Source organism: Manis pentadactyla, chromosome 4, assembly GCF_030020395.1.
Source record: "Manis pentadactyla isolate mManPen7 chromosome 4, mManPen7.hap1, whole genome shotgun sequence".
NCBI lineage: Eukaryota > Metazoa > Chordata > Mammalia > Pholidota > Manidae > Manis > Manis pentadactyla.
In genome coordinates this window covers 17,910,399-17,936,879 of record NC_080022.1, presented here as the reverse complement: position 1 = coordinate 17,936,879, position 26,481 = coordinate 17,910,399, and the positions used below count along the sequence as shown (strand labels likewise).

The 26,481-nt window shown below is 47.7% G+C and overlaps 1 protein-coding gene and 1 long non-coding RNA gene across 3 annotated transcripts in view; one reads left to right on the top strand and one right to left on the bottom strand.

The window, feature by feature from the left end:
• Positions 1 to 18,587, bottom strand: part of GRHL3 (grainyhead like transcription factor 3) — a 32,645-nt gene extending 14,058 nt beyond the window's left edge. The window contains exons 1-9 of one of the 2 annotated variants that reach the window (XM_057499846.1): positions 18,348 to 18,587; positions 16,769 to 16,829; positions 7,493 to 7,679; positions 4,801 to 4,862; positions 3,269 to 3,614; positions 2,949 to 3,022; positions 2,329 to 2,482; positions 1,995 to 2,106; positions 542 to 636 (exon numbers count right to left, since the gene is read on the bottom strand). In XM_057499846.1, the coding sequence (XP_057355829.1) occupies positions 542 to 636; positions 1,995 to 2,106; positions 2,329 to 2,482; positions 2,949 to 3,022; positions 3,269 to 3,614; positions 4,801 to 4,862; positions 7,493 to 7,679; positions 16,769 to 16,829; positions 18,348 to 18,357 (1,101 nt within the window). In that variant the 5' untranslated portion in view covers positions 18,358 to 18,587. The remainder of the gene's footprint in view (positions 1 to 541; positions 637 to 1,994; positions 2,107 to 2,328; positions 2,483 to 2,948; positions 3,023 to 3,268; positions 3,615 to 4,800; positions 4,863 to 7,492; positions 7,680 to 16,768; positions 16,830 to 18,347) is intronic. The other variant, XM_036914720.2, reaches the window with a different exon arrangement.
• Positions 18,588 to 19,155: 568 nt separating this feature from the next.
• On the top strand, positions 19,156 to 25,286 carry LOC130683321 (uncharacterized). The gene is made up of 3 exons (XR_008996927.1): positions 19,156 to 20,658; positions 21,943 to 22,030; positions 25,052 to 25,286. It is a non-coding gene; the product is annotated as an uncharacterized LOC130683321 (long non-coding RNA).
• Positions 25,287 to 26,481: the final 1,195 nt, after the last annotated feature.

Genomic DNA, 26,481 nt, shown 5'->3' with positions numbered 1-26,481 from the left:
TCTCCTAGACACACATGGTCTTGTGGAATCTTCTCCACAAGCCTAGGAGGCCAATTAGTGCTCTCTTCTGGTGGGCTCATCAAGTGAGGAACGGAGATTCCAGCCCTCACCTACCCAACTCCAAAGTGTTTCTCCTGCAACACTCTGCAGGAGACCCAGTTTCATTGGTGGCTGGCTTTGTGACTTGCACAAAGCTCAGTTTTCCTATCTGGTAAATGGGTGGACTGTATTAAAGCCAACATTTATATCCAATCTGTGCTTATCTTTCACTTACCTCATCTGATCCTCATATCAACCTAGCAGTTGGTGCTATGATTACACCCCAATTGTACAGCCAAGGCATCGGTCCAAGGTCACTGAGCTGGGATGTGGGCCTTTCTGGCCTCAGAGCCTGTGCTTGTCCACCACTCTGTATTCTGCCTCCCCCACTGGTGCCTTCTTTGGAGCAACTCCCACAATCTTAGGTGTAGGCAAGCCCTTTCCCCAGGATGGGGGCTTCTGGGTAGCCTAGCCCCAACCCAGCCATGCCCCCAGCACTGACCTTGGCCTCCTCATTGACATTCCATACAAAGGATAGTGCATTATAGGCCACCTCCTCAATGTGTTGCACAGTGTTGAAGTTTTCTTTGCAGTCAGCTGAAACCACAGGATACCAGAAGGAGGGTCAGGAGGAAAGGGATTTGGGGACATTATGGGGAGGAGGTATTTAAGAGCTGGGCCTCATTCTTGGCAAGGACTTACATCTTCTCCCCCAAGAACCATGCATCAGTTCAGGGAGGAATCTTGTTATGGTACCTGGGGTTACAGATGGGAAAACTGAGTCCAGCCTGAGAAGCCAATCTGCCCAAACCCCAGAGAGAATCCCTAACTTTGCCAATTAGGTCAGCGCCCTCATCATTTTGGGGTGGAGGTTACACTTTTCAGTTGGGACTGTGATTTGGGAGAGCTCCCAGATAAAGCAGTAATAGTAGTAGTAAGGGAAGTAATAATGGTAGTAATGGCTATAGTAAAAGTACTAGTACCAGTACCATGGAAAGTGAGCCACTGAAATAACACAGAACTACTAATATTGAATAAATGGTAGCATTACTACCATTTATTGAAAACTTACAATATAGCAATCCCTCAGGTACTGCTCATACCGATGCTATGAACATTCAGCCTACACATGAAAAATTAAGCTCAGGAAAGTTTGGTCACTTGCCCAGGGCACACAGCTACTAAAAGGCAGAGCAACAACTGGAGCTCAGCTCTGTCTGGCTCCTGCACTCAGGTTCCTAACCACTTTCTATCTGGCTTCTCAGGTAAGTCCCTGAAGTATCCCAATTTGTATCACGTTCTCCGGTATACGGGGCTCCAAGGCAGAAGCCGCACTGTAGGCAGGCGGGGCAGCTGGCCTCAGTCTATTTGAAAGTTGGAGAAACTGAAGCTCTGTCAGGGGAGGTGACATAGTTCACAATGCCAGGAAGAAATTAATGAAGCCAGAACCTGGAGATATGAGAATGGGCTATGCCTCCCACCCATCTCAGGGCACAGACAGAACAAGGTGACACACACAGAGGGCCTTCCCCCAGCCACCTACCTGCTGCAGAACTGCCCTTGCACTGTGCTTGCTGCCTGCACTATTATCTTACCATTTGTGTCTCAATTGGCCAAGTCCCCTAATGGGGACAAGCAAGCCAGCAGGCATCCCAGCATCCCAGGGGTCTATTTATTTGACACTGCTGGGGCCCCCAGGGTCCTGTTTATCCCAAAGCAATGCTAGAAAGAAACCACTGCTTCCAGCCAACAGATGCAAATCCCTGCAAATCCCACAGTGTATGACCTGGAGACAGAGGCCAGGCAGGCAACTGGTGGCAGAACTAAGTGCTAAAGAGGTCAGAGGAGGCTGCGGAAAAGGGACTCAGCAAGAACGGCCTGACTGTGTGTGTGTGTGAGAGAGAGATAGACAGAAAGAGACAGAGACAGGGATGGGGACTTAGGCAGGCTCTCACCCACGTCGATGACTCGCTGCTTGGCAGTGGGCTGCCGGGAGTGCCAGTGCTTCCAGAACCGCAGCTGCTCTACAGGGACTTTCTCATTGTCGAAAACAACCATCACCACGCTCTGCAAGCACAGCAGCCACTGTGACTCCCAGCCTCAGGAAAGGCTCAGGAGTCCTGGTCACTTCCCAGAGCCTAAGTCCCATGGCCCAGCCCCTTGCCTCAGCTTCCCCCACCTCGGGGCAATGCGTAGTTATCCAACAGCACCTTCTCCCTGGGGACTCTGGCAGGCAGGGCTGGCCCAACCATTCTGTGCATGTCTCAAGCTGCTCCTAGGACAATGTACCTTGACTTTGTTGGAGGACAAGGCAAGGCCTTTGCTGCCTGCTGGGGTCCGCAGGGTAACAGGGTAGAACTGGCCCTTGTTGAGGTAGGCCATGGGTGACTCGCCCGACTTGATGTGGATGGCTTTGGGGGAGCCTAGGGTGTATTCAAAGTCACTGTGGGGAGGAAGGAGGGGACGGTGAGGCTGGGCTTCCAGGCAGGAGTATCTCCCAGAGAGCAGTGGGGCAGGAAGCCTGAGGCTCTGCTATGGACTTACCATGTGACCTCAATAAATCACTCTACTTCCCTGGGCCTCAGTTTCCACATTTTGGGGGTTTCTATTTAATGGATTTCTTAAGCCACAATTCTGATGAATAATGGAAACTAGAGAAACCCTTAGGGGTGCCAAAGCCACAGGGGAAGCTAAGTGAAACAAAACTGTGGTTTTCTAATAGCGTGCTGAGCTTGGAGCACCCTGTCACAGCTCAAGAAAGGTGGAAATCATTCTCTCCTTTTATGTACCATCACTCCCCACTTCTCATTCATTGATGTTGCCTGCTCTAGGGACAGGGTGAATGAAGGTCTGTCTGCAACCCCCTTCCCACTGCTCAGGTGGCCAGGGATCCAGAGGGACTGAGTTACCTTTTGGGGCTGGGATAGTCCTCTGGACATGGAGGTTCCGGGGACGTTTTCAGAATATCTGGAAAGAGTAGCGACTGTAGAGAAACACAACCCAGAAAGAATAAGTGGCCACATTCAGGATGCTGGGACCTCAGCCCAGGGCCGCCCCATACAGCTATGCAGGTTGCACAGTGCACAACCTGGACAATAGTACATGGCAGCCCTGCCTCAGCACTACAACTTTTTCTCCCATGGATTCCAAAGCTCTGATCTCCTTACTGTTTTCTCTCTTTCTGCACATATCCTGGGATGCTGTGAGAGGTACAGGGATGGGCCCTCACCTCCTGTGGGTCATCTTTGAAGGTGCTGTCAGGCTGCCAGCGCTGTGTGGGTGCCACCCCATGAATGCTTTCAAACAAGGAGTTGAGGGAGCTGTTATCATACACATCACTGGTGGGCAGCAGGTAGCTATCCACAGAGCCAGCTTCCAGCTTGCTGGGGCCTGTGGGGAGGGGAGCTGCTTTGCCCGGGGCAGGCATGGCTCCCTCCAAGCTCATCAGGTTATTCTTCTTGAGCACATCTGGGTACTCTGGGGTTCCAGACACATTCTCTGTCAGGAATTTCATGAGGTGCGTGGGACTTTCAAGGGGGGCGAGGTCCATCTCATATTCCACGCCATGGTAGTACCTGGGGACAGAGAGAGGAGGGCCAAGTGAGTGTACCTCTCCTCTCCGAGGGGCAAGGGGGCTGCACTGGAGGGTGACCAGCACACTGACACATTGACTCTTTTTAGTCCAGTTTAAAACACTTACTGAGTCATCCATGGGTTTGTATGGAGGGGAGTGTGTACATTGTGGGTACAGTTAATATGTGTACTCATAACATATGTATATACATAATATGTATAATATACATTATATATGTATATGAAAAGGTCTGCAAGGATAGACCCCAAACTGTTAAGGGGGGCAGGGAAATAGGATTACAGGAAACTTTTATTTTTTACTTCACACATTTCTACAATCTGAACATTTTATAACAAACAGGTATTACTTTTGTAATCAGACAGGCTAACAACATTTAAAACTGTTTTGAGAAAAGTCCCATGCACCAAACCCACTGTTGCTAACAGTAGCGGGGCCCTTGAGGCAGCCGTACTAGCACTAGCCGTAATGTCTGCCTTAGTAGTTCGGATTTCCTGGAAGGCAGAGAGGAGTGCAGGTTTCCCAGCAGGGGCTGTACTGGGGAGTGGGGTAGGGCGGTGGGGGGCAGGTTCTTCCCATGCCCATCTGGCCTGAGCAGGGCCTGGACTGCTTTCTCTGAGGAAAGGAACACCAGTGCCCTGAGGCACTAATGCCAGGCAGAGGCTCAAGGAGGCCAGAGTTAAGAAGTCCGGGAACTCAGGTATCTCCTCCCCCAGCCCACGTCTCTCTCTCCTTGGGGCTGCAGGGAGAAGGGTTTTGGAGCTGGGACAGAAAAGCTGCCTTCAGGGCTTTTCCACCACGATGGCTTTGAAGTTTGTTTTCAGTAAACTCCAGTCTGCATGGCCTGCAGGCATCTGGAGTGAATGCGTGAGTGTGTATAAGTGTGTGTGTTCAAGCAGGGTCTCACTATGACTCCACAGGACCTAGTCTTTTTAGCCTTTACAGGACCATTGCTCCACAGAAAATATTTTTAAATGCCTCTAACAATTACACTGATATAAAGACAAAGATACAAGATTTTAAAAATAAAATGCTTTTGTGGGCCTCTAGGAGTACCACGGGCCCTAGGCACTATGCCTCCTGCATCCATGGATGAGAGGCCTGCGGTGGAGGTGGAGATGGGGTCGGGAAGTGCAAAGGGGCAGCAAAGGTGGCTGGGTAAGCCTCACCTCTTTCCTTGGTCGTTCCGGCCCCCAGTGCTAGAGGACAGTATCCGCTTCTCTTTGGGGCCCTAAGAGGAAAGAAGCATTTATGCATGGTTCTTGAGGAAGATCTGTTAGGGGCCTCAACCCACTCTGGCAGACTTGGCCAGGTAGGCTAGCCACCTTGGTCACAGGGAGAAACTTGCCAGTCCTTTGAGTTGGCACGTCATCATTTAGCATGAGCCCAAACTTAGAAGGTGGGATGAATCACCCCAAGATTAGCAGTTAGGAATCATGGGATTTGGAATCAGGCCAGCCTGGCATAAATTCTAGCTCTACCACTTAAAAGTGCTGTGTATTCTGGATAAATGATTGTACCTTTCTGAGACTCTTTTTCTTCATATGTCAAGTGGGGAATTATAACAACTACTTCAAGGAGATTGTGAAGATTAATGAAAATAATGTTTGCTGTGTTTTAATAGAGTACTTTCTATGTACCACACCCTGTACCAAATGCTTTCTGGTGTTCTCTAATTTCACTCCATTACTGCTCTGCAATGTCTAATGTTATCCCCATTATATGGATGAGAAACTGAGGCCCAGAGAGTCTCTGTGGTCTTAGTGGTTAGGAGCATAGACTCTGGACCCAGATTTCTTGGAATCAATTCCTAGAACTGTAAAACAGGGCTAATACTAGCAATACCACCTTCAGAGTACTTAGACTAGCACCTAGCACATAGAAACACTATATAAACGTGATCTTTCATGATTATAATGATAATGTTGTTGTGTATTAGAGCATCCAGGTCATTTCTCCCTGAGGCTAGTACAACCAGAACCAGGTCTCCAATTCAGCCTAGTGACTCCAAGGTTTGGGCTCTTAGTCATGCCCCATGGAAGAGCATGAGGGAAGGCACCTGGCACAGTGCCCAGCATTCAGTTAAGAAACGGGAAGTGGCTGCCTTTAGAACTATATTGCCCAAAGCCACATTGCCATTTGTGGCAGGACTAGGTCTCAAACTCCCAACCTGGTGCTATTTCCATACCACTAGACCATGTCCTTATTATCCACAGGCCTGTTCTTACTCCAGTGCTGTGGGATAGGGCCGGTGGGGCAGGTGTAACTCACTGAACACTGTATTTCACTAAATCCACTATAGGTGTCACCTTCATAGCCTATCCCCACCATTCTGACCTTGGGAATGGCCTTTTGTCCATGGGAGATGGTGCTGGATTTTAGTTTATGGTCAGCTTTATGGTTTATAGTTTAAACTTAGACCTAGGATTCTGGCTCCCCATCATATCCTGAAGTGGAGGCAGTCAATTCAATTTTTTTTTTTCCATTGGCCTGAGCCAAATGCTATTAGGACACTATCGATCTGCTGGGGAAGACGTAAAGTAGGGTAAGTATATCAATCCAGGATGAGAACCAAAGCCAGAGAAATAATTTGGGGCCTTCTTGAATCTGGGGCCACTTCCTGCCTTGGCCTCTGAATTTACAGAATTTGTCTTCCATCTTGGGATACGGTAGATAAAGGACTTCTCAGGTCAGTAAATTTAAGGGCTTATTTACAAAGTGGCTTTGAATTTTCCAAGTTCAGAGCCAGTTTCTCAACAATTGGCTAATCAGGTCCCCCATTCTCAAATCCAGGAAAGTCTCCTGGAGCAATCACCCAGTTGAGAGAGAACAAGAAGTTTGCTGTCATGTGACAGTTCAGACAGATGGGTAGGGGCTGCCTGGCGTACTGGGTTGAAAAAGATTCTGCAGCCTCATGTACCCTCAGTGAGAATGTGGCCTGTAATCCATTAGCAATGTCTGGCACAGGCACTGGAGGGGGTAGTGATGTCACCTGTGTTATATATTTGTGATTGCCCACTAGTTCAAGCCCACTTGTCAGATGTGGGAGGGCCTAGTTCCTGTTGTCAGGAACTGACTGTCTTCCAGAGTCAAGGCCTAAAATCCAGGAAACAATTAGAGAACAATGAAAGATGGTCTGGTAGGAGGTGTTACAATGCATAGAGTGGACCAAGGATAGGATAGATAGTAAGGCACTCAGGAAAGTGAGAGGTGATTTGGTGGGATGGCTTCCTTGGAAAGGGCCTTGAAGAAAGAGAATGGGTTCAAGAACAGAAGGCACATCCTAGGTGGTGGGGTTGGGATACGTGAGTAGGAACAACAGGGCAACTGGATGACTTAAGGGACAGGGGCAGGAAGACAACGGCAGATCAGAGGTGTTGCTGTAACTGAGTGTGTGTGGCCAAGGCAACGATCCATTCAGTCAATACATATTGAGCCTGTGTGGCACGGTATGGGGTGCTGAGGACTCAGTACTGATCACAGCTTGGTTCTTCCTTCCAGGAGCTCTCACGGCGAGGTGGAGAAATAAATGCACAAACAGCAAGTTTCTACAGATAGAGTCAAGGATAATGATGGTGGTTGCTGAGTGCGTCCAGAGGTGGCATAGAATGGGAGACCCAAGAAAGCCATCCCCTCTGTTAGTGAATGAATGAGGTGACACTGAAGCTGAGACTCAAGGCTGAGACTAGGGTTTAGCTAGGGGAAAGGGGAGGATGACGGCAGAGGGAACAGCATGTACAAGAGCCCAGAGGTGAGAAAGAACATGGTGAGGGGCTGGGGTGGTCATGGGGGGCTGCTCAGCCATGAGGCCTGAACGTGAAGTTGGTCAGAGGGGGCCATGCCCAGCGGTGGCAAACATACCATGTAGTAATCATAGAGGAAGCTCAGGGCCGCCACGCTGTCGTCATCCCCATTGACCCTCATCATGGCCTTCGTGGCAGCCGTCAAGGGGTTCTCCAGATAGGTCTTCCAGGCCTCATCCTCATTAGCGTAGGGGAGCTTCTGGAAGTTGACTGGGTCATTCTTCAGCAGCCTCACAGACCTGAAACTGAAGGGAAGGAAGAAAGGTCAAATTTAGGCTGTTCCAGATGAAGGCCAGGAACGGTCAGCCTCAGGCCAAGGCCTAGGAACTCAGAATTACCAGCCTTGAAAACTTGAAACTGCTTCTTCCACCACAGTTGGGCAGCTTTGGGCAGTAGAATGTACCTGAACTCTGGAGCTGAATGCCTTGAATCAACACCAAATGTTGCCATGTGGATGTTGACTTGGGACCTCAGTTCGGTCATCTACAACATGACACAATCCCAACCTTACCAGGCTTCAGAGAGAATTCAGTAAAATACTTCCATGGTAGATACTTCTTCAAGGGGAATTCGTGTAACAAGGATGGGAAATAATAATGACAAGCTACGAAGAACAGAATTGCCATATAACTCAGCTTGAGTTCTTCTGAAGAAGTTCTCAAGACCGTGCAAGACACAAAAGGCTGGAGATCATTTCAAGTTAGGTAGAGAACATGGCAAGGGACAGAGAGAGCTGGAGCAAGGGAGCCCGTAGGCAGAGCCTGGTCTTGGGAAATGGCATTTTAGACTAAGGTTTATTGGAGAGTACCCAAACAGCTGCTCAGGTGCCAGCAACTGGAGTGGAATGCTGCTGGGCACATAGAAGCAGGCAGAACTGGGGCACTGTGCCAAGAACTTGGACAAACGCAAGGCATGTAGCCCAAAAGATAAGCCACAAGGGCTCAAAGGAAAGAGATCAGGAAGGGGTCTTTGGAGGAGACAGGCACTGTTGGGGACCCAGCACTGGGGACTATGTCACTCAGAAATGTGGCAAGAGGAGCATAGGGATAAGAGCATAATACAGAATAATGATGATGATAAAACTGGTATCTAATCTTTACTGAGCACTGACCACATTTTAGGCACTGAGCTGAGTAAATCTCATGGGTTGTATCATTTAATTCTCACAAGAACCCTGTAAAGGCAAATACTATTATTGTTCCTATTTTACAGATGAGGAAACTGAAGCTCAGAGATGTTAAGGGAGTTCCCCAAGCTCCTGGTAAGGGAATGACCTGGAGAGGACTCAAGCTCCAGTGGGATAATGCTGTAATGCAGAATAGTATTCTCAAACTTCAGCTGCACCAGAGTGACTAGGGAGACTTGTTAAAACACAGATTTCTGGGTCCCACCCCTAGAATTTCTGATTCAGCAGGTCTGGGATGACTGAGAATTTGCATTTCTAACAAGTTCCTTGGTAAAGCTGTTGCTGATAGTCTGGGGGCCACACTTTGAAAACATGTGTTGTAGAATGTGCTCCTAATCACAAGCACAAATGTGGGAAAGTTCTGGTCATGCTCTTTTTCGAGCAAAGAGTGTGTGAAAGACAGTGGTAGGTGAGAAGATGGAGATAGCCAGGCTGGCAGGAGAGCTCCAGAGAGCAAGTGGGCACTGATTGGCCTCCTGGTGCCCAATGCCCTACCTTTAGGTGAGCTTCACAGACTCTCATGTTAGGGACATAGGAGCAATGCCAGCTGCCATTACTATAATATATATGAATGCTTTCCATTCATAAGCTCTGCTTCTTAAAACAACACTACATGGTAAGGGTCATTTGCTTCATTTTACAGATGAAGAAATATGAGACTTGAAGAGGGTAAGAAAATTGCCCAAATGACTCAGCTAGTCCCTGACACAACCAGGATTTGAACCCAGGTTTATCTAGTACCAAAGGTACATAGTTCCCACTGAGCCATAGCTCTTTTACCATAACACAAGACCGCAATCCTTTCCACAGCAGAAAAACATTTTAGTGTGGAATTCCAGGCACTGTGGCAGACTTGTGGGTGGGTAAGGACCTTCATAAATCATGATGCAGGAAGCACCCTCCTTCTGCCCCACAGCTCAGGACTATATTCTCACACACAGAATGGGAACAGCAGCCAGGTCACACCCAGACAGGCAGCAGGTGGCAGCCCTCCCAGGAGTTTCATCCAGGACACAGTATCTCCCATCCCATTGGGCCACAGGGTGCAGGGCACTGGGCTCTCAGAGGGAGGGAGAAGGAGCTGTCATATATGAAAGAGAAATGACAGAAACCTTCCTGCTCCAAAGAAGCAGGGAGGCGCACCCCAAGTTTCTGCTGCAATAAATCAAGGGCCTTAAGATGGAGAGTTGAGAAGAGGCTCCTCCTAGTAGCCTCCTGGGCCTGGGGTTCGAGGCACTTATAGAGCAAGCCCAGGGTGGTTGCCCCCACCCCCCGCCTGGCCCCAGGCTAAAGGGAACTCCCAAACCAAGGGAGCAAGGGAGAAACAGGGAAAGGCCTGGAAGACCATGCTCCCCTCCACACCCTCCAGGTCAACTGGGACCCCCAGTGCTTGGCACTGTTCTTCATTTATAAAATGCTTAGAACCGCTCTGACATATACCAAGTACTTAATAATGAGAGCCATTATTGTGCTCCAGGCCCAGCTTGGTGCTAGACATTGAGGGACTGCAAAGTGGTACAAGACACGGTCACCCTGAAAGTCAGTGGCAGATTTGGGCCTAGAGTCCCACGAAGGAGGGAGCCCTATTCACGGGTGACAGCACCAGAACAGAGGGAGACAGGGCGGCTCCCACCCTACACAGGCACCTTCCCCAGGGCCTCCACAACCTCTCTGTTGGTGACCCTGTCCAAGGCAGAACTCCTCAGCTATCAGAATGTGAAAGGGGAATGGGGGAGGAGGGGATGGCAACAGGACTTGATCCTGGCAGCCTTCTGGACATGAGATCTCCACCAGGCACAGCGCAGAGCTCACAGCACCATGGGGTAAGTAGCACTGGGGTCATAGCATTGCAGACCTTTACAGAGTTAACTTTGTGTCCTTGGGTAATGCGCTAGACCCCTCTGAGTCTATTTCCTCATCTGTTAAATGGGTCTATTGTCTTCTTTGTGCCAGTCAGGATCTCTTCTAGGCCCTGGGGAATCAGCCAAGAACAAGACAGATAAGGCTCTGCTCCCATGGAACCTACAGTCTAATTGGGGAAGACATACCATAAACAAGCAGGTGAGTGAGTTAATTTTAGTCCGTGATAAGTGCTGTAAAGAAAATGAGAACACCAGGGCTGGCTACTTTCCAGTGGGGCTAATCTCATGGGTGGTTCAGAAATTAAGTGCATTAATGTAAGAAATGTGCTTAGCTTAGAGCCTGCCAGAGAATAATCACTCAGTGAATTACAGCCACCCTCACCATCATCACCATCATGACCATCATCATCTTGGAACCCCCAAATGAGAGTAAAAGGGAGACTCTGCCTGAGGTTCTTAAATTAATGTCTTCCCCAAGCCTCCTATCTGTGAACCAGGATCCATGACAAAAACGAAAGAGACAGGGTAATAACTCCTTGCTTTGACTTTCACATTCATTATCTTATGGAGCCTCCCAACATACATGATGTGTTATTATCTCTACAGACCCGGGACAAGACAACAGACACGTTATGTGACCTGTTCCAGGGCTATGGCCAAGTGAGTTACAAAGCCAGGCCTTCTGGGAGCTAACTCTGAACTAGTCACTTTTCCACCAACCACTGGTTTCCAAGAAGGGATATAGAAAGGAAGGAAAAAACAGTAAACTGGATGGCATCCACCCATCTAACCATTCAGTCCTCATTTTAACAAGTACTTATCAAGTAACTACTATGTGCCAGGCCTTGTCCTAGATAAAGAGGGTCAACCTTGCTGTTGTGGAGGTTGCATTTTAGTGACAGCAAGACAGTCATGACCACATAAATGAAAGAGCAGCTAATATCAGCAAGGTGAAGAAAGTGAGGAAGGAAAGGCAGCAGGACTTCCGACCTGCCTGAACTTTGAGGAGTGCCTGGATGCTGGTTGAGAAGAGGGCTGGTGGGAGAGGGAGCATGGAGATGGGTGGGAAGGACCTTGGACCTTCCAGGTGAGAGGAAACGCAAGACCAGAGGCATATGCCTGGGACAGCTGCCAGAGTTTGTCCGCCTACTATGTGCCAGTGTGAGCCAGGTTTTTTGCATAAGTTGCCTTATTTCAAGGAAGGCCAGCCAACTGAGGAGGAAACTCAAGTGTAAGATTTGATAATCCCTCACATTTGCATAGCATGTTGTATTTTTCAACATGCTTCTCATACATTTGTCATCACCTCTGATCATGCAACGCCTCTGTAAAGGAGGGGGGGGAAGGTATGAATATATCCACTTTGTAACCGGGAAAACTGAGCCACAGAGAGGGCCACTGACCTGCCTAAGGCCACCAGCTAGTATGTCATGGAATCAAGCCTGGAATAGAGGTCTGTGGTTTCCAGCACTGAGGATCTTCACAAGGTTGGCCCCTCAGCATCTCCCTGGTCTGGTTTCTCCTCCATTTGGGGGAGAGTTGGGATAAAAGACCAAGATTAAGCTCAGGCGTCTACCTGACAGGCCTTACTTCTTCAGCCCTCCTATCCCAAGCCTGTGGGGCTGTGCAAACTGTCCAGACAGGGGCTCTAGTCCTTTCCCTTGCAGGTCACTCTGGGCCCACAGCACAGGAGGGGTGTGGTACCAGCTGCTCCCTGCCCAGACTCAGCCTCCTGACTCCAGTATGCATCATTCTGGGCACCAGGGTGGAGGAAGACTAGAGTGGTGACATGGGGTTTCCTCCCAAGTCCTTTCAGACTCAAATGCCCACTGCTTTCTGGCTGAGCCACTTTAAACTCCCAGTGAAACTAAGTAAATGTGTCTCATCCGTCAGCTAAGGGCCTTTGGGTGCAAAGACACTTTGGAAACCTAGTGCCTGAGAGTATGACCTGCCCAAGGACATGCAGCATATGGCAGGATTGGGAGTCAGGTCTTGAAGTTTCCTAGCCAGTACTTAGCTCAGTCACTGCCCTATCTCAAAGGCACTTCAGTAATTCAGAGACGGAAAAATAAGGACCCTCACTCAATTTTGCAGGAGGGGGAAGAAAGCTCACCAATGGGGGGTACCCCAAGTTGGTGATCCAGGGAGGTGGGCCCCACTTCCCTCTAGTCTGAGGAGGAGCAGTTCCAGGGGCCACCTAAGCTGGGTGTTGACACCCAGCTACACCCAATGACTTGCTAAACGCTGTTGCGAGCCACCCAGCCTCATCAGCAGTGATCAATCACACTCACTAATTACCCACAGAGAGGCCCTACCACAACTGCTCACGGAGGAATCATTTTTCAGTCAGCCCCATGCAAGGTATTCCCTCAGCATGACAGGAGTGCCCCAGGGTTCTCTTACTTGCCAGTGGCCCATCTGGTTTCTGGATGCATAGTTTGTGAAATGTGCCTTGTCGAATGCTGGGGGCTCATTAGGGGTCTCAGGGGGGAAATGGCAGAGCCTAGGGCATGGCTCTATAGTGACTCCAGTTTGAACGAGATAATGTGAACTCCAGTTATGGGATAGGCCCCAATGCTATGCAGATCTGGGGTCCAGTTTCAGCTCTGCTAGTCACTAGTTGTGTGACTTTATTCAATTTGACCTCTCTGTGCCTCAGTTTTCTTACCTGTAAACTGGGGCAGAATGAGAGTACCTCACAGATTGATTATAACTACTGTTCTCTGAGGGCTTACCAAGTGTCAGGTGCTGGTCCAACAATTTCTAGTCATTGTCTTATGTAATCTTTACAAATTTATGAACTATTACTGTTGGAAATGCAATGATACAATGTAGGTAAAATGACCAGCACCTAATAAACTATTATTATTATTAATATTCACATTGTGGGGTAGCCACCAGCAAACTGCATGACAACTCACAGCCTCACTTTCTCCCACCTGTAAACGGGGCAGCTTCTCCTAGCAGCAAAAGGATACCTGATGCTTGGGAGATTCCCAGATAAGAGGGGCAAGCACTGCCAGCTTCATCATCTGGATCCTCGTGGGCAAGTTAGGGGTGATCAGGCTCCAGGCAACACTTCTTAGTTGCATGCAAATTATATGCCATTTTCTAATTGTACCAGAAATTCACTTTCTCCCCTTTGAAAAATTCTTCCCTCTTTGGGAATTTTTCTTTCATGTTATGTTCTCCTCTTGGTGTCCTGTCCAGTTTTCCTCATCTTTTTCTCTATTGTTCAATTGAGATGTGAAACAACGTGAAGTCCACCTCTAAATTCAGGGTGCCACATCCTTTCATTCATTCACTCACATGGATTCATTCAACAAACATTCACTGAAGATCACTCTGCAATAGGTTCCATCCTGGGTACTTGGGACACACAGGTAATACTACACTGTTCCCGCCCTAAAGATTTCCCAGCCCAGGGAAATAACACCAAATATTAGTGAGATAATTTTGCTATGGGACCTTTTCACTAAATAAGCTGCTCTAACCTTTTTAAGAGGCAAAATAAATAGAAGGAAGGAGGCAGTCAGCCAGGCTTATCTGCCCCATTTTACAATGAGAAAGATTAGTTCCAGACTGGAGAGAGAAGACAAGGGAAGGGAAAGGAATTAAGTTACTTCACAGCCTCAGGCCCAGTGCCTTCTCATTTTCATACATGCACTGTGAGGTGGGAGTTATTACCACCATTTTACATATGCAGAAATTGACAGGGTAAGGAGCTCATGCAAAAATCACCCAGTCCCTATGTCACAGAGCGGGGCTCAAACACATGACCCCATAGCAAAACTCCCAGTCTGCTGGCTCAGCAACTACGCTGCAGGTCAGTGGTGGATATGGGAACCTCCTGCCTCCCAAGTCTCTGCCAGGTCTTCTAGACCAGTGGTTCTTAAACTTGAACATGCATCAGAATCACCTGGAGGGCCTGTTAAAACACATATTGCCGAGCCCCACCTCCAGTTTCTGATTCAGTAGATCTAGGGTGGGGCTGAGAATTTACATTTCTAACAAGTTCCCAGGTGATGATGATGATGATGCTGGTCCAGCGACCACAGTTTGAGAATACCATTTTTAGGTGAGCCAATAAATAAAATTCTCTTTTAAAAATAGTAACTCCCTGTCCTCCCCTTCCCCATTTCAAAAGTAACATGAAATTGTAAAACACAATATATAAAATGTTGAACGTATAGAAAAATTGGAAGCAAAGATTAGAATTCACTTGCGTTTCTCCACTCAGAGATAACCACTGTTAACAGGTGGCATGTCTTCTCTTTTTTCAATATCTGAGCAGATAGGAAGCAGGGTGATATATCGGTGTGGAGCCTTTGGGACCCTTGGTTAAGATCCCAGCTCTTCCGTGAGATCTTGGGAGGGCCTGGGGCAAACCTCAGTCCCCTCCTCTGCAAAACTGCATTTATACTCCCATCCCTCATTGGATTGTCGGGAGGGTTAAAGGAGACAAAGTATTTATCAAACACTGGACACTGTGTCCGCCGTGGAGTTAGCGCTCAATAAATGTCTGGCTGTTGTTTTTGTTTGAACCGAAAACGGGGCGCTGCGAGTGTATCATTTGTGTTTCAGCCTTGAGGCCCTTTCTCCTCTTGCTCTTCCTTTGTGTGGACCCCCCTGAAGACTCTCTTGGCTCTGGGAACCCGACCGGGTCCTCGCTGGGCCAGGGCGAAGGCAGCCCGAGAGGTGGCGGGAGCCTCGCAGTATCCGCACCCCGGCTCGGGGTGCCGCTGCCGTTAGGGTTGTCTCAGCTCTTGGCCCAGTCCGCCTGTTTTACAGCCCGAGCTTAATGAGGGCTTTTAACTTTTCATTCACCAGCAGCGTAACTCCGACTTTTAATAACACACCTAGTGCACGACAAAAATTTGCTCCTGGCAATCATGGTTTCGACCACAAAACCACAGCGGGGAGGCGTTCCGGGTTAACCCCTTCAGCGCTCCAGGCAGTCTGGAGCCCGGCGCTCACGGAGATCAGATGCAGCGGCGGGAGGCCCGCGGTCACTGGCTGGGGCGTTGCTTGGGCCCCTCCCACCCGCGGTTGCGTCTCTCCAAGGCTTTGGGGAGGGAGAAGATTCCAGGCAGCGGGCAGGGCTCCCACTGAGCGTTTGAGGAAGGGAAGCCTGGTGCGCCTCGCTCACTGCCCTCTCCCCTCCATTCGACACTCTGTGCTGAGCACTTACTCTCCTACCCCTCATTTCCACGAGGGGCGGGCAGGTGCGCCTGGCACACAGTAGGGCCCCGGGCACCACTGCACCTAGAACATCAAAGGGGGCCAGAGGGCCCACAGCACCTGGGCCGAGAGCGGCGCCTGCGGGCCCCTCGCCCTGGCAGAAGCCCGGATGGTGGGCAGCGCTGAGGCGTCGGGAAGTTTTCCCGCCAGAGGAGGGCGTCAGGTAGCGACTTCCGGTGCCCCCCGCTGCCCCAGAAGCCCTTGCGAGCGGCTCTATCTTACCGGCTCGCCAAAGGCCTCAGGCTGGAGGCGCTCGGGTGGCCCGACAGGGCTGGCAAACGCTGCTCCCCGGCGGGCACTAGGCCTGACCACATGAAAGGCCGGTGCGCTCCACCCGCCAGCTGCCTCTAGCTAGGTTCCAACTACACCGCCTTGGCCTCCATGCTCCTCGCGAAACAGCCTTCGAAGTGCCGCCTTCTACCACCCGAAGCCTAGGAATAGGCTTGTGTTGATGGAGCTCCTGCCCCGGGTTGGTAGCCCACATACGGGAGCTCACTGTTTTCCCTGTTAGGTGGGTGTTTATAGCCCTTATTGGGCAGAGGAGAAAACTGAGTCAGGGAAGAGAAACAAATTTATCAGGATCCTCCACTTGGTAAGTGACAGAATTTAGGGTCATGTGGCAAGTCCGACTTTCCTCATTACATGAAGCCTAACAAGTGTTAGTCATTCTGTCGGGGCTCAAGAATAGCGCTAGGACCGGCCCTCTTAACTCGGCACTTTTAAAGGAAATGTGGCAGCACGACTGGCCACAGCAGCATTGGCAGCTCAAAACTTGCAAGCCAAGCACTTGATCCTCCCTTTCCCCCACCCCCCACCCCACTTATCGGGGCAGCTGGGCCCCCAGGCACTGAGGCTCTGTCATTGTAATCTCAAATAGTGGCTTCAGAGTTTGCCGGCAATTACTCTGCAGGCACAAGTTCCCCTCACCCCACCCCAAAAGGAGAAGCCTCAACTGTCAGCGGATCTGACTTCAAAACCCATATCATTAAGGGGCAGAAAAGCAGGAAACCTTTCTGTTCAAGTAACCCAGCTTCAGGACACTTACCCCCTAAGAGGCACCAAAGAATAGATTCTGTCTGCAGCCTCTGCAGTTTTAACCAGCAGATCTAAGTGAAATGGAGACACATCAATATTTTTTTTGTTTGTTTTCAATGTGTGGAAAAATAAAAAGTAGAGGTTCAGAAATGCTCATTTACTGGTCATTTCTATATAAAGTAACAGGGGTATTATTTGCTCTTTACCAGGCTTTAAAACCCATCACTTTTTAAAAGTTGTTCGGTCTCCCAATTCCACTAGGTGGGCACTATTAGGACCACAATTTACAGGTGAGGGAACTGAGATCAGGTGAAGTGACTTGCCCAAGGTCACATAACTAATTAAAGGCAGAGTTGGGACTTGAACCTAGTTGTTGATTCCAGTGACTCTGTTTTTATTCCAGTGGTCAAAGCATTTTCAATCCTGGGGAATTCATTCAAGGGAAATCCAATGCCCTATGAACATAGTTGACCAACCCAGGAGAACCTAAGAGTTAGCTGGTAACATGGAACCCCATCTTCAGTCATTACCCACCAACCTCTACCCTCAGGTCTTCAAGTTCTTAAGACAATCTATTGAGGAGTAGCTAGAAAAAAAGATTTTTCAACCCTCATCTGCCCACTCACTTGTGGGTGGCAGGAAGAGTGTTGTAGAAGCCTTGCTGATGCAGCCCAGAATCCCAGCCTCATCCCACCTTCTCTGAGGTCTGGGTCCCAAGTAGGTGGTTCATAGTGAAGGTCAGCATCAGCCAGCAGGGATTCTAAATCCCAGATGAGGGTAGGAAGGCACCTGCAGTCTGCCAGGCAATGAAGATGACCTCACTGAAAACCACATCTCAGCTTCCTAAGCCTTAGAACAGCCACTGAATAAAATCAACCACATTTTCTTGAATGCATCTTCAGACCTTGGCCCTGTGCTGAGCATTTTACAACCTTCATTACACTTAACTCTCAAGAATCCTACAAAGCATTCTTATATCCATTTTCTGAAGAGGGAAAATGAAGCTTAGGTAAGTTGAATGACTTGTCCAAGACCACACACTCCATGAGGAGCAGAGGCTGGATTTGAACCTAGGTTAAGATGACTACAAAGTGCATGTTTAACCACCACACTGTAACCTTCCTACTTGGGGCTGTTCCAACCCAACAAACAAGTCCCTTTAGAGAAACCCAACTCTCTGCCTAAGACAGCTCCTAGAACCACCTCAAAGAAGTTCCTTTTGGCAAGAAAACAGAAAGCCTAGATGGGATTGAGGCTGTCTCTGATTTCCAAGGCACCTTCAGAATGTCAGAAAGTGGTGCTAAAAGCCTTCACAGTTTCAGTTCTGTGTTTCCTTACCTGGCTCGAAACTGCTCAGCAGAGAGAGAAAGGAAAAAAAAAAACCCAACTATTTTTCCCAGGGAACACTCAGCTCTAGCCTGAGATGGGGCTTGCCTTGACACGCCAAAGTGAGATCGTCAGCCCATTCATTTGCCCTTACAAATTGCTCTGTGAATCCTGGCGCCGGCCTCCCTGTTCTTCCCCCTTCTGGAAACCCCATCCAGCCTCCACGCTCGGAGAGCGCCAGGCATCCACCGGTGTTTACTCACTCAAGTTCATTCGACATCTTCCTGCTCCCAGGCTCCCAAGCTCCAAGGATCGGCACCAGCACCGAGGCTCTGCTGACTCTCTTGTCTAATTCTTGCCTGACACAGACATTCCCTGCCCAGGGAAGTGTTTGATTTATGTTGAGGTTTGAGTGTTGGGATTTTGCTGACAGGTAGGTTCCCGGCAGCGCTGGCACTGATTGGCCACAGGTACAGGTGCCGGCCACAGCAGGTATACCTCAACAGGTGCAGCTGTTAACTCTTGGCCTGCCGAGTTAGGGGCGGAGCCATGGGGGGCCGGCTGGGTGGAGCTGGCCAATGCCTTCCTTGGTGAGGGGGTGGGGGGTGGAGAGGAGGGTGGAGGAAGGGAGAAAAAAGTGCTGGAAAGAAGGTAACTAGAGGAAAAGTACAGGGACAAACAGATACTTGGTTAAAGGGAATTTCAATTCCTGTATCCTGGATACTCAGGAACACCCCCCCCCCACCATCCCAATTCCTTTGCCCCCTCTACCCAGCATCAAATACTTAACAGCCAATGGGGAATTCTTAAAGAAGAGAGCAGATACTCCTCCCAGTAGGTCTCTGTATAAATTCCCTTTCTTTTTTTGAGTGCTTTCCCCTTAAGACAATACTATCTATCCTATTTCTGAATAATCTTTTATAATTATTCAAGTGATATCTTTTGATTCTCATAGTAACCAACTGTGGTTGATATTATCATCATGCCCCCTTCCTCCCCAACGCACACACTTTACAGGTGAGGAAATGGAGGCAGGAGCAGTAAAGTGACTTGCCCAAGACACAGGCTAGTTGAAAGTCAGAGTCAAGATGGGAATCTTGTGTCATCTCCGAGTCTGGCTATCCCTGTGAGCTAAATAAACTCAGTGGTCTCAATTCAACAGACATTCATTGGGCCTCAACTGTGTGCCAGGCCCTACTCTGGGCTCTGAGGTGACAGAGGCCAAAAAGACAGTCATTGCTCTGTAGGAGTTACAATCTTGGGGGTGGGGGGAAAGGTTTGGTGGCAGAGGGGTGGAGGAATAGGCTGGGAGGCAGCCTTTTATTTGGAGTGCTGCAGGTCTCAGTGAGATAGATGTAAGCAAACCTCACACCTCTGGAAAATTTGAAGTTGGCCACTTTAGTTAGCTGGTCATTTCACAAACTCTAATAAGTGCTTCATTCTGCATTAGAAACACAGGAGAAATCAGATGCCTGTTAGATGGACTAAGTAATTGAGGAATAATAGCAATTATTCCATGAACTGTCTATAAAGAACAAGGCTGGTAAACCCAGAAGATCCATAAACACAAACAGGAGAATCCTAGAGAGTTTTTTAAAGAGATTTTACCAGGATTAACATGAAATTAAATCTAAGCCAAAGATTTTGGGGTTTTTTGTTCTTCTGTTCTCTTAACCTACCCCACCCCCTTCCCTTTTGGCGTGTTATCTCTTTGCTCTACCCTGAGAGCCTCACCTCGGCCCACTTCTTTCTCTCTCAAGGAAGGGTGGGGTTTCAGCTAACTCCTGCCAATTTGATGGAGAGTTTTAGGGTATAGTCACAATCCAAAAGAGCCCTCGTGGGGTGTGGTCAGGCCTATGGAGAGGGGTACTGGGTTTGAGAACCATCAGAGGTTGGTTTCTCACTGGAGGCTGTGATAGGGATAGCTGAGGGGGCCTGGGCAAATGATAGTAAATAGTCATAATAGTTTCTAATAAAGCCACCTTAGAACAGGTCTCCCCCAGCAGCCCTTGTTAAAAGAGGCATTTAATCACAGTATCACACTATATGCTGATTCTCTGCAATGGCCCTATGACTTTTTGATATTTTGTTATTTACTGTCTATCTCCCATTCTTCTGACATGCGAACTTCATAAGAGCAAAGACTTTGGCTGTCTTGTTCACTGTTGAATCTCCAGTGCGTACCTCAGTGTCTGGCACACAGTAGTTGCTCAGTACACTGCATGTATCAGGCTCTGTGCTAAGCCTTGACATGTCTCATTGAATCCTTACACCAACCCTGTGAGATAGGCACTTTTATTACCCTTATTTTAGAGGTGAGGAAACTGAAGTCATTAAGTAAGTTACTCAAGCTGCAGAGCCCAGAAGTGGTAGAGCTAGAGCTGGGATTTGACCTGGAGCAGAGCCTGGCTTCCCAGCCACTTCACGGAGCTTACTGGTGGCAAGAGGGCCATTTGTGCCAGCTGTAACTGCAAAGCTTACTGTAGCCCAAAGGATGGCACACTTGTCTGTGTACCTGTCTGCCTGTCTCCTGGAAGGCTGTGGAGTTTCTGTCAGCTGTGTTGCAACTGAAAGGTAAAGGGCTGTGGGGGTGACTCATGCTGGCTGCGCTCAGGTGGAGGCTGGGATCCCAGGTGGCGTGTCTGTGCTCGCTGGGCTTTTTTAAATGGGTCCTCTCCCTCTCCCTCTGGATCTCACCTCTTTAATCACCCGCACCCATCTGCAGAGATCAGCAGAGGCCCAAATCATGGGGCAGAGGAGTTTTATGTCTCCACACGTGGGAAGTCTCCCTGGTTGGGATGGAGGGGCCGATGGGTTAGTAGAGGTAGGTGGGGACACCATGAGCTAGTTTACAAGGTCACCAGGCCCCTCTAGCAGGAGCCATGCCTCCCAGTTGGGAGGCCTTCATTGAACTACTCAGAGATGCCAAGGTTTTAGGTGTCCAGGCTTTCCTTCTGCCCCTTTGTCAGTCCTGTGTAGTGGGCATGGCCCTGGACCGGGCTGGGTTTGTGTCTCTTCCCCTTCTTGGATTGGCCTAGTTCTCAGTTTCTTGGCTGAAGAGATTGAAAACAGACCAGCTAATCATATGCAATATAATTATATTCACAGTAATAACAGTAAATAATGATGGCTGCCATTTGTTTCATGTTAGTATGTTATAAGTACTATGCTAAGAATTACCTATGTTGTCTGATAGTATTGCTCTGAGACTGACAGACCTGGGTTCAAATCCTAGTCCATCCACTTCCTAGCTATGTGATATTGGGCAAATGACTTAAGCTCTTTGAGCCTCAGTTTCCTCAACTGTAAAATGTGTATAAAAACCATATCCCCCCCCATCTCATTTAATCGTGTAGGATTAAGTGAGATCATGTATGTGAAGTATATTGTGCAGTACCTGGTACATAGCACTCAATAATTTTTAGAAAAGATTATTTTTTTTCTCATTTAAACCTAATGAGAAAGCTCTTACCTCATTTTACAAATAAAGAAACAGAGACTCAGGTTAAATGACTTGTCAAAAATCAAAAGCTAGTAAGTGAAAGAGTTGAGATTTGAACCCACATCTTTCTACCTCCATTCTTATAAAACTAAGTTAGGGATTGTCCTGGGTTCAAGTTCTGCCTAATCACTGGCTACTTACCAGCTGTATAACTGGGTAAAATCTCTCTTCTCGGAGGTTCAGTTTCCCTCTAATATAAGGGAAGATTAGTGAATCACTGTTAGGGTGGAGTCACATAGTCACCTAGGTTTTCTTTTCTTGATTACTTCTGGAAAATAAATCTTCCTCCTGCAGACATTATGATCTGCCCTCCCCCACCAACCCCGAGTCCTTCAATCCCTCTCTCTCCTTTCCAGGATTATGGCTGCCCATGAGCCACTGTTCCAAAAGGATATGGCACTCTTGGCATGGTGGAGAGAAGCAAAGTTAGGACCACTGAGGTAAGTAAGTGCCAACGCTGCTTTGTGTGAGTGTGAAGATTGTGTAGTTGTAAACAATCACATGCTGTTTTCAGTGTGAGACTTGCAGTGTTGGAAATGATGGCCCTGCTAACAGCCCTTCCTCTTCTAGCACATTAAGCCTTCATGGTTATCTAAAGCTAAATGAAATCTGTTGATCTATATAAAAATATTGAAAGGACAAATACCTAAATGTCAACAGTGGTTGCCAAAATGATAGGATTTTAATTTTTTCCCTTCTCCCCTCCCAAGTTTTCACCAGGTTTTCTGCATTAATCTTGCAATGCTTTTGTAATTAGAAATTCTATACAAAATCCCAGTTTAAATGTCATTAAATCAAAATAAATACTCATTGATTAAATGGTCATTTTGTCTCTATTCTTCCTGGAGCAAAGGAGGATATAAAGATAGTGAAGATTGAGAGTTCTTGCTCAGAGCTTCCCTGTGAAGTGTGTAGATAGAGAATGGGGACTGCCGAACTTGCAGGCTATAAACAGTGAGCTTAGGAATCAGATCTGATCTCAACTAAAATTATCATCATTTCTTATTCTCTGATTATGGGGTCACATAATCCACCCCGGATGGACTTGACTTCTGGAATATTGGCTGAGTTACTTAAGGATATAAGCTCTGGAGTTGACTGTCTAAGACCTTAGACAAGCAATTTAACTTCCTCATTACCTAAATTTCCTCCTCAGTAAAGTGATTGTTCTGAGGAATAAGGGAGATAACACAGTATCATTAGTATGTTTCAAGCATATTTCTAGCTTCCTTATGTGCATATCATAGACCTCTCTTGAGTCCTCTGAAGTTGTCATAAGTATCCCCATTTTACAGAATAGGAACAGGCTCAGAGAGTTGAGGTAAAATTCATCTAAGGTCTGCTGGCTGTCTACTTAGTGACATAGATACAGTCAAACCAAGCATTGTCTGACCCCCAAACCATGGAAATAGTCCTTTCATCCTCCTGAGCTCCTTTTTGGAGCAAAGCCTAGGATGGATGGATGAGTAGAAGGAAAAAGGGAATGAGGGAAGGAAAGAAGAAAAATAGGTTGGTTGGTAGGATTTGTAAGGTAGGAAGGATTTATAAGCTTCTGGACTGTAGAAACTATACAAGGAAGTCTCCCATGACACTTGTTCTAGGTTTCAGTATGTTCAGTAAGTATATATTGAATAAATGGGAAATGGATGAATGTGTATAATTTACACAAGATAATTGACATTCTGGGCAAATCAGATGTTGTCTTGTACACCCTACCCCCAGGGAAGATCTCCTAGTTTAAATCCCTATTCTCCCTCTTACTAGTATATGCATTTGGACTAGTGACTCAGTTCTGTGTCAGTTTCCCTCATTCCTCATTGGGGTTGACCTGGAGATTAAATAAAATAAGATCTCAATGTAAAGCCAATGGCAAGTAGTAGGTACCCAATAAAAGATTGTTGATATTATAGATGAACACCCAGCTTAGAAAGGGGTCCTCAGCCACCATCTGCTTCCACCCTCAACACACAGCTTAGTTTACAGCGCTTAACACACAACCTCCCTTAAAAACAGCCCCTTCTAAGTGGAAAGCTCTTTTCAGTTTACAAAGGGCTTTCCTGTGTGTTATGATAAAGCTAAGGCAGGGGTCAGGGGAGAATGTATTATTGGCCCTATAAAAGATAAACCAAAGTTCAAGAAAGCATTCCTACTTTTAAGCAAAGGAGTTTGGACTGGAACCTCAGATTTTGGGTAAAACATCACCCTAGATGCCATTATGGATCCTCATGGGTCCTAGAGGTACTGTCCTGGGTGTACACCAAAAGCTCTGTAAATATTTCATCACAAATAGTCTTCTGTCCCCTATCACTGGACTTAAGTGGAAGGATAGGCCACACGCCTTAAGTAGAGAATATGGCCCTAATGTGAAGGCATGGAAGGACCTGGAAGTGTGCTCATGGAGGGTCAGGACAAGGAGTGGACAGCCTCCAGGCCCTTTTTACACTCTGTACTTTAGATTTTTATCACAGTTCTGCCACTAACACCACCTACATTCCTTCTTAGAGGTTCCTTGGATGTGAGGAATCATTATGGAGTCTGACGTCATCCTTTAGAAAGTTCCCCTTAAAAAAAAAAAACAAGAGCAAGTCACTGAATACCCTGGAAACGAATAAGCAGTTATTATTTTTTCACTTATCAAGTTGATAAAGATGAAAGAAAATGCTAAGCCCCTGTGTTGTCAAGGGTGAGAGAAAACAGACCCTCTCCTTGCTGGAGGGAGTGTGAATCAGTCCAAACTTTGGCTTCAGATTTTAGCTCACCCTTTGATCTAGCAACTTCACTCACAGGAATTTAGTCTAAGCAAATAATCTCTGTACAAGTGTTATCTGCAAGGATATATATCAGAGCATTGTTTATAATCCTGAAAAATTACAATGTATATAAATACCCTTTTATGGGGACTCAGTGAAGGAAATTAAGATACCTGATTGTAGTTGCATATGAATTGCAGTTAGAACGATGCTACAGAAGGCCTCTTAGTACCAAGGAAGTTATTTCCTGAGCTTGCAGCACAACTGTTACCATTTAAAAGTCCTTACTATACGCAGGGCAGTGGGCTCAGTGTTGAGGTAAGTACTATTATCCTTATTTTGCAAAGGTAAGTGAGCCCACCAGTGCAACAACTTACTCAAGGTTATTTCTAGGAAGTTCCTGAGCTGAGCCTTGAACCTAGATCTGATTTCCCGCTTTCTAAAATCTTTCACTTTAGTAAATTAGTTCATTCCTACTTTTTAAACCCATTTCTATGAACAGAGAAAGAACAGGAAAGATACACATGAGAGAGGTCAGGAAAATGGGACCAGGGTGATTTATATTTTATTCTTTTTGTTTATCTCTTGACATGATTTCTTCTGTTAAAAAAAGAAACTACAGTTATTAAAAAGTAAATCAGGGGAGACTTTATCCCTGAGCTGGGAAGGATGAAGCAGCCGGAGTGCTGTCTGGAGATTTTTTCTCTGTTGCCAGGAACCAGCCAGAGCAGGAGACAGCCAGAGAAAGGAGTGGCAGGAAGAATGCAGCCTTAGTCCTGGAGGGAGAGGGCCCACTGGGAAGAACAGAACCCAGCTGGCTCAGTCCCGGAGGCCCACTCTTTCCAGGGACCTGGCCTCGGGCCCTAGCAGCCCACCTGCTATTGTGGGCCATCACCAGCCTGCATCTTAAAAGGACCATTAAATAGGATACTGCCCACTTCCAAATAAAAGAGAGCTTTGCTGAGAAATACCTATTAATCCCCACCTCCACCATGGCAAACAACGCTAAAAATGTACTTCCCCCTCTCTTTCATCTATCTTCAGGGGTCAAACTGGGGGCTTGGAGGGTTCAGACGAGGGTTTCCTTGAAGAACTACAGAGGAAAAACGTCCAAGGCCTGGCTTGGATGAGAGGGCCCTAGCGCTCTAGTGCAGAAAGGGGGTGCGTGTCTGGGGTCAGTGTTGCCTTCCTGGGTTAGGGTGAGATGGGGCAGGTGGGCTGGGGCAGCACAGGCAGGGCCTGCTCCAGGCTCAGAGAGGCTCAGGTAGGTACAATTAACCCATAAGGTCCATTCCTATTTCTTAAGAATTTTCCTTCAAAGGCTGCCCCTGGTTTTAGTTTAGATCTGATCTCTCTAGAGAGGTAGGGGAGGGAGAGGGATTTTCTAGGGCCTTCTGGGCCCCACACCTACTCAGGAAGGCAGAGGCTAGGTGGTCAGAGGTGAGGTGTTCAATCTTGGACCTTGGACATTCAGGTAAGGGTTTTTCTGAATCCATGGCTGGCCTGCCAGGAAGAGTTTTAAAGCCCTCAGTTTGGGGGTAGGTGGTCAAACAGTGGAGAAAGGAAAGAGGAAGGATTTAGAAACTGTGGCCTGGAGGGGCCTAAGAACCATGTCTAGCACCAGCATCAGGCCCCTCTAGCTCTTCCCTCAAGAAGGCGGTTGCACAACAGTCACCTTCAGGAAACCATCCCTCACTTGCCCCTGCTCACCCTTTCAGCCTTGCTCTGCACAGGCCTCTCACACTGCCTGGGCACAGGCCATGCTGTGGTCGGCTTTCCTTCCCAGACTGGGTTCATTTATTTAGTTCTATCACTCCCACCTTTGATTCCCTAATTGCTCTGGAATATCCTCTACTTCAAGACTCAGATACCTGTATTCATGCATTACATTCAGTCGGTATAGAGATCTATTTATCATTAAAAATTATAATGGTAGCTCTTATGTTTTGAGCACTTAACTATATTCCAGACTCTGGGCTAAGCACTTTCCCTGCCCTGTTTCACTCAATCCTTACAACTGCCCAAAGGTTGAGGTACAATCGCCACTTCTCTTTTCTCTTTCGTGAATGTGGAAACAGAGGCTTAAAGTGGCCAGGGGACTGGATACAGTTAGCAGTCCTTGAGTAGCCAGGCTGGGATTTGAAC